The sequence below is a fragment of the Mus pahari genome, chromosome 3, assembly GCF_900095145.1.
Source record: "Mus pahari chromosome 3, PAHARI_EIJ_v1.1, whole genome shotgun sequence".
Classification (NCBI taxonomy): Eukaryota; Metazoa; Chordata; class Mammalia; order Rodentia; family Muridae; genus Mus; species Mus pahari.
The window spans coordinates 103,544,411-103,552,185 of record NC_034592.1 but is presented as its reverse complement, the minus strand read 5'-3'; the positions used below and the strand labels follow the sequence as shown (position 1 = coordinate 103,552,185).

General features: G+C 46.0%; 1 protein-coding gene across 1 annotated transcript in view; it reads left to right on the top strand.

Annotated features, from left to right (window-relative positions):
* Positions 1-7,775, top strand: part of Ehd4 (EH domain containing 4) — a 65,851-nt gene that overhangs the window by 24,391 nt on the left and 33,685 nt on the right. The window contains exon 3 of the mRNA XM_021193074.2: positions 3,217-3,314. Coding sequence (XP_021048733.1) covers positions 3,217-3,314 — 98 coding nt within the window. The remainder of the gene's footprint in view (positions 1-3,216; positions 3,315-7,775) is intronic.

Below are 7,775 nucleotides of genomic sequence, written 5' to 3'. Positions count from 1 at the left end.
GGGATTAAAGGCATGTGCCACCATGCCCGGGTCTAGGGGATTGAACTCAGATCATCAGAAATGGCTGTAAGCACTTTTATTCATTGAGCCATCTTACCAGCCAAAATTTATCTTTTTTTTAAAAATTAATTTATTTATTCTATGTATGTGGGTACACTGTCACTGTCTTCAGACACATCCTCTCAAGACACATCAGAAAATGGCATCAGATCCCATTACAGATGGTTGTGAGACACCATGTGGTTGCTGGGAGTTGAACTCAAGACCTCTGGAAGAGCAGTCAGTGCTCTTAACCACTGAGCCATCTCTCTAGCCCCCAAATTTATCTTTTAAACATTAATCATTAACTTAGAATTTTAGCTTTTGTGGGCAGCTTTAAGTAACCCAGTGCTCTTTCTGCCTGTGTTCCTGTGAGGCAGAGCTCGTGCCCTGCATGAGACCTTATGATGCCCACACTTTCTCCTCTGCCCCTTTGCTACTCTTGAATTTTCCTAAACACGGAGATGGAGGTAACAGGCATTGGGGTCCAGTGAAGATCTTAATAGTTTTCTTCTTTTACCTTGGGAAACAAAGTTCATCAGATCGGTGGGAGGGACCTGTGGGAAAACCAAGAGAGGTCCGGGATCTCTGCAGCACATCGGCATTTTGTGTGCAATAGATGCCAGATGTCTGCGCTGATTTAGTCACTCCAGGAAAGAGCAGGAAATTCATCTTGGACAGCAAATCTCTGCTTGGAAATGTTCCAGCAGAAACTCCTGACCTGTCCTCCTGTGAGGGGCATGACAAATCTTGCCTTTCACCTTCCTCCCAGAATGAAAAGGTTAAGTGGCGATTGCCATGATAACTTTAGGGGTTCCTGATTACAGTAGAATGTGCTTTTAGGAACACGCCTAAATGTGTAGACTTAACCTTGCAATACCTGCTGTGGCACCCTCAGTACCCAGTGCCTGCTTGTACTCTCTGCCCTCCTGCCCCTGTCCCTGCCCCACCCCATATGGTTTCTTTGATGGAATGGAGTCCAGTCCTGCACACAGCTTCAGCAGCCCCTTCTCCAGTGCCCCTGGGGCCCTGATAGTCTCCTTTTTGACAGTTGTCCTTCCTGCTGTGTGGAGATAGCTCAACAGTAGGCTTCTTGCTCTGTGGTTCACACAGCTGACCTGCTGACATATTCTTGCTGTACATCCCAGAGGTGAGCAGTGCAGGGATAGTAAGTCCCTCTGCTAGCATCTCATTAAAATCTAGGGATTTTGTGTTTTGGAAAAATTGATACTGAGTGTGAGCTTGTGGTTTTGTAGGAACATCACTTTTCCTGTGGGAACAGTTTGTGTAAATAGTTTTACAAAGGTATGGCATGTTTAACGTTGCCAGCTGTCTCCGGATAGGCTGACAAGACAGTGTCCACCAAGTTGTGCTCAGAGCTCTGTTCCTCCCCCAGTTCTAGAGAGCGGATTCTCTCTGAAAACCTGACAAGCAGTGATTGGTGGCTCCTGTGCGCCCTGCTCTGTTCATACTGCACAGGTGGACTTAGGCCTGACAGGGCCTGAGAAGAAGACGAATGAAAGGTTTCTCTTCCATAGGCTCGGCTTTATTTGTGACGTTATGGAGGTTAACTTTATGCAGTGAGTTCTACTAATCTGACTTGGGAGATGCCAGCTTGTAGTCTCCTGGCAGCCAAGTATTATTGCAAGACCCCATGATGTCAAAACTGCTCTGAGCTTCAGAGTTGCCTTGCTTTCATCTCTTGGGCTGATCTGGAAGTATAAAAAAGAATGTGTGACTATCTAGTCCTGAGCCTCTTGAAGGACAGTTCTCATGAGTGTCAGTGATGGCACCTTGGGCCTGAGTGTCCTTCCCTGCCCATGGCGGCTCTGGTCACAGCTGTGGGGGCTGTGAGGCCGCCTTGTGCCTTGTCTTGCATTCCCAGCATACTTACTTTCTGAGTAATCCCCACCACTTCCACTGAATGGAAGAACTGAGCTGTTCCCAAGTGTTTTCAAGCCTCTGCCCACACAGGCACAGAAGTCAGGCACTTTTAAAACAGGAAGAGGAGAGGCACTCTGTTTCCCCCTTAAAGCATACACAGACCCAACAAAGATCCAAACCAGGCTCAGTGCCTGGGGTGGAAGTAACAAGGTACTTCCTGCTATTACTCATTGCCTCACAATGGGAAAGGTCCCAAGGACAGGGCAGATTCTGTCTAGTTTAGTTGTCTCCCTTTACATAGAAGGAAACTGAGGTCCACAGGGAAAGGCCTTTGTCTAAGGTCTCAGAAAATTATTCACAAAGGCTGAAGAGATTCTAAGCCCAAGTCTGCTAGAGCACAAGTCAAAATTTTCCTTCCATCCCACTCTGCTTCCCAGTTGATTGGGCAGATAACTGGAAGCATAGCAACAGGGACCCTGGTCAGAAGGAGGAAGTGGCTGGTCAGAAGGAAGAGGTGGTAACAGGCGAGAGAGACCAGGAAAGAGGCTTAATGATGCTCAGAAAGAACCTCTGTTGACCGCATCTCCTCACCTATTCTCAGAGCTCCCTTAGGATTCCTAAGTATCTGAGGGATGATATTATGGCATGATATTACCCAGAGGTACCTGGCCTTTGCTGAGCTTGAAGCACAGGGTCTTTGGACTACATGCTGGGTCATTGGGGCATCAGAAAGGGACACCAACCCTGGACATCTAGCTCTCACTAGCTCTCACAGAGCAGTGGGCAGGATAGGACAAACTCAGATATTCTAGCTTAGGAGAAGTGCACCCTGAAGGAGGCAGCAGAAACTTAGGATGCTTAGACAAAGAGGTGGGGACAGGAGGCACATGGGGGTAGGAATCAGACTGAGTTTTCAGCTCAACTGTGAGTGTGTCAGCCATTTAACCTTTGTGAGATTCATAGAAGGATGTTAATTTAGGGATCAAAATAGGTAGTATTTGTAAAACACCCGAGTGTTTGATAAATAAACCACAGTTAACACTAAGGGATCAAGTGGCAGGTAGAAATGGGTTGCAACCCATCTTCCACACCTGTCTGTGGAATGGCATCTGTTCTGTGGCCCCAGTGAAGTTACCTTCAGTTTCTTCCAAGTCCCTGCTTTACAGTCCACTTCATAGGCATCTTTAGCCTCTGTCTAGCTCCTTTTTATAGACATCAGTGAGTAGAGAGCTCACAGTTAGAGACTTCTGAAAGGTCCAGTTTCTAGTCCCAACTTTGTTCTCTCTCTTCCAGATTCATGTGCTCACAGCTGCCCAACCAAGTTCTGAAGAGCATCAGCATCATCGACAGTCCTGGCATTCTGTCTGGGGAGAAGCAGCGCATAAGCCGAGGTCAGTGCTCCAGCTGCTCCTCCCACCCTCTCCAGAGCTGTCTGAGGCCCCTCAACTATGAGTGGAGCTTTTCTACTCCCCTCCCATTCTTTCCATCCTCCAGGACAGTCACAGCCCAGGGCCTCCCACAGTATCCTAGGCAGCCAAAGAAGCCCCAAGAAGCAAGTGAAGTGCTATCATAGATTCTGCCATTTTAGCTAGTACCCAGCTCAGGTAAATCTCCAGAATTCAAGAGGGTTACTTGGTCACTGTTGCTTGGTCACTGATTACCTAGACACATGATAATCCTCAGTGGTGTGGATTCTACCCTGGAGCCCCTGAATCATCTTGCCCCGTGGAAGCCTTGACTAGGCAGACTCTCTCTATCCTGTGATGGGAACCCAGCAGAAGCAGGCATAGCTCCTGTCCTCGAGGAAGGAGAAATGAAGCAGACACCCTTCATGTTGTCATAGAACTAAATCGGGATTGGGTGAAACACCATGAACTGCAACCCACTATCAAGGCATGAGGGAGCCTGGCCTGGCGCAGAGTATGGAAAGAGGCACCCCTGAGGCAGTGACATTTGAACCAGGTCCTGAAGGCTGAGTAAGAATTACTCAAAGGAAATTCTGATGTGGAAAGAGCCTGTATATCAGAAAATCAGAAAGAGCGTGGATAATGACATGGGTCCCCTAACCTTTAGCAGACAAGACCATGGCTGTTTCCAGACCTGGGCACAGATATAGTGCTGCCTTCTGGCTCCACTTTCAGAGAAAAGGGTCATGGGACAGATCCTAGGACAGAGCAACATGAGGAGAAATGCCTGGCCGGAAGAGTTCAGGTTGGATCCTGAGGTTATGGTTGTGAGACAGGGCAAACAAACCTACTCCCACACTGCCCTTGGAAGGAAACCATGCTTCTGAGGTGCTCTGCTGTTGTCACTTCCTGCTAATAGCTTCACAGCCCTTTGCACAGCATGCCAGGAAAACCATGCACGCCAAACCTAAGTGGCAGCCAGTCTGGAGTCAGCCATGAGTGTGACCAGCAGTGAACTCTTCACAGTCCAGGAAGCAGAAGTATGGTTGCTCAGTCCAGGCAAGCTGTTTGCTAGCATTGAAAGGGCCTCTGTGGCCAGTGTCCCTCCTGCTTTTGGCATTCTGTGGACTCCCAGAGAGCGGGTCTGCCTGAGCTAAGACCTTCCCAAGGCTCATTCTGTGGTTCTTTACTGTTCTTGCAGGGACACTAACAGTGTCATTAACTACCTTGAGTCTTCACAGAATCTGACGATTAAGAAAAACAATAACAAAACACAGGCTTACGATGGTCTGCTCTCATGAAGATCCTTCTTCTTGTTTCCTGTTATAAAAATAATAGCTATTGTAAAGATTTCAAATGAGTAAGGGTGTATAGAAACACCCTTACAGGGTGTAAGGGTGCCAGAACAGGTCTTCCTACATATTTAAACACATAATTTCTAACAGAAATGCATTGACCAACACATGTTCTGCAATTGATATTTTGCCATATTTGTTTCCATGGAAACATGAAAGAACATATGCATTTTGTTTTACTAATAATGTGGTCATAATATGAACACTCATTCTCACAGAGAGCATTACAGGTTTTTTGTTTGTTTTTGTGAATCTTTGTAGCTCAATACCCAGAGATGATTTTGGTGTCATTTGAGATAGGGTCTATGTGTCTGAGACCAGTGAGACCCTGGCTCAGGAAACAAGGTAGATAGCACCTGAGAAATGACAGCCAACATTATCTTCTTACTGACCACATGCATGAGCATGAGCATGTCCGTGCACCTGTGGGCTTGAGTGCACATACACCAGATCCATCTTTAATGTGAAAGGCTGGTAAAATGTCTTGTTTAGAGGGGGAAAAAAGCAACTTTTACAGGTTTTCTGAGCTATCCCAGTTTACTGCTTCTACATGTCTGGCTTAAGTGTTCTGGGGAAATAGGTGACCCTGATAAATTTTTCTACCACAAAATTTTAGGGCTCCCAGAGTGTGGCTTCCACGCTACCCTCTTTTCTTCCCCAATGGCAAACCTTTGGACAATGCTCACCTTCCATAATCTTGCAGTTTTGTGTAGTAATTACATATCTTTTCAACTATAGCTGCTTCACGGTGGCACTGAAGCTTGGTGTGATGCTTCTAGTGTGCTTTGAAGGTCAGTTTCTTTCAACACTTGACGTGATCTGACTCACATCCTGGCCTGATTGACTGTGTGTACACTCACATCCTATGCACAGAAATAGCACATATGGCTCAAGCCTGCCAGCTGGTCCCTGACATTCTGAGGGACACAGCAACTGGTGGGAAAGGACCTTGTGACCTAAACAGCAGTGCTGTGGACTATAGCCAGGGTCTAAGGCTTTTGGTGTTGGGGACATAGTTGGTGACTAGAGTCGTTCAACTAACATACTCACTGTATTAACTATAAAAAATATATAGTGCCTTAAATCTGTTTCAACAACTGTACATATCTCACATGTGCTCAGACTGTCTTTCTGTTGTTCTGCCCTTCTGTCCAGCTAAGACCAGAGCCCTGCCTTTGCTAGTAATTAAGGTCAGCATTGGCCAATGCAGTACTTACCAACTGTGACTGCATAGGTATTAAAACATTCTATGCTGACTTTATTGGTGAGTGTCTGACTCCCCTACAAAGCCTATAAAAGGAAAGGGGTGCTGATGTATCATCCCCACTCTCCGTTTCCCTTTTTACAATTGATAGGTTTAACACTCAACAAGCCTGTGACTTAGTCTCTTGAAGTGTGTATTTGTAATAATGTAACAGCCATGCTAGACCTTGCTGTATGTCACTATAAACACTGCTAGACATTTAGGATTTTTGTTTGTTTGTTTGTTTGTTTTGTTTTGTTTTGTTTTTCAAGACAGGGTTTCTCTGTATAGCCCTGGCTATCCTGGAACTCATTCTGTAGACCAGGCTGGCCCCGAACTCAGAAATCCACCTGCCTCTGCCACCTGCTGGGATTAAAGGTGTGTGCTGCCACGCCCGGCTTCATTTAGGATTTTTATCTAATTTAAACCTGAACATAACCAAGAACAAACAGAACCAAAGGCTCCTCACCCTCCCACCTTTAGGAAGCATCCTTGAAAGCAGTCGTAAAAACTTTCCCAGCGGCCAGTCAGATATGTGAGACCTGAGGAGCAGGGTAAAAATCACTGACGAGGGTCACATTTGGAGAACAGGCTCAGAGGAGTGCCTGTTTCCAGCATTAGCTGACAGCCTAGGATGTGTAGAAGCCAGCCCACTTTCCTGCCTGTGGGGGGTCTGCAGAGGGCCTGCTGGAAAGGAGTGGTAACTATGGGAGGAGGAGTGTGTGTGTGTGTGTGTGTGTGTGTGTGTGTGTGTGTGTGTGAATGCTGACTGCTGAGCACCCCCAGGAAGATTTACTGACTCACTCCTGCAAATCCAGTGTCTGCCATTAGCTTGGGAACAAGCAGATGGCCAGGCAGTTGAGTGTTATGCTACCCTGCTACACATTAGACAGGACAGACCTGAATGGAGAGCTGGCTTCATGTGTCATTCTAGCAGCCCTCATGCACATTGCCCAGAGTAATGAGGACCAGGCTCCAGAGATTTAGAGACCAGGCAGCCCAGTACCCATTATATATATTCAGGAAGGAGTCAGATACTTTGGTGGTAAAATGTGTCTCCCTTTGCCGGTAGCTCTACATATCCATGTTAATCCTCTCATTGCATTGTAAGTACAGTGTCTTTGTTCTGTTCTGGGTAGAAAGGGAACTGTGGTTACCAAAGTAATGTGAATGTTTTGCAGCCATTCCTCTTCTCTAGGCCAGTCACAGTGAGAGAAAAACACATGACGTTTCTGAGTGATTCCTCATTATATTTTACAGTGTTGGGTTGATACAAATCGTGCCCAACCCACTCTTAGGTTAGAAGCAGCCTGTATCGGTTAGATACCGCTGCAGAATCTGACAGACTCTAGCAATGACCCTAGAAGTCAGGACATTATACTCTTGCCTCTTGCCACCTTTTGGAGTGTAAGTCAACAGGAATGTATGAATGAGACTAGGTAATTGGTTTTGGAGTAACCATTTTATATCACTCCATATGGAGATCCTTTAGGTGTGTTTTAGTTTAATCATAGCAAAAACCTTTAGGAACAAAGAATTAGGTTTATTGACTGAATTATACTTTCCCTGGATAGTATGAAGGATTGAATACTTATCAATCAGGAATAAAAACATTCTGATATATTTATAATAATTTTATTGATATCAAGTAGCAGCTACATATAAGTCCCATAAATGTTCTTGCCAATAAAAGACTGTGTGGTGCCGGGCATGGTGGCGCATGCCTTTAATCCCAGCACTTGGGAGGCAGAGACAGGTGGATTTCTGAGTTCGAGGCCAGCCTGGTCTACAAAGTGAGTTCCAGGACAGCCAGGGCTACACAGAGAAACTTTGTCTCGGAAAAAAAAA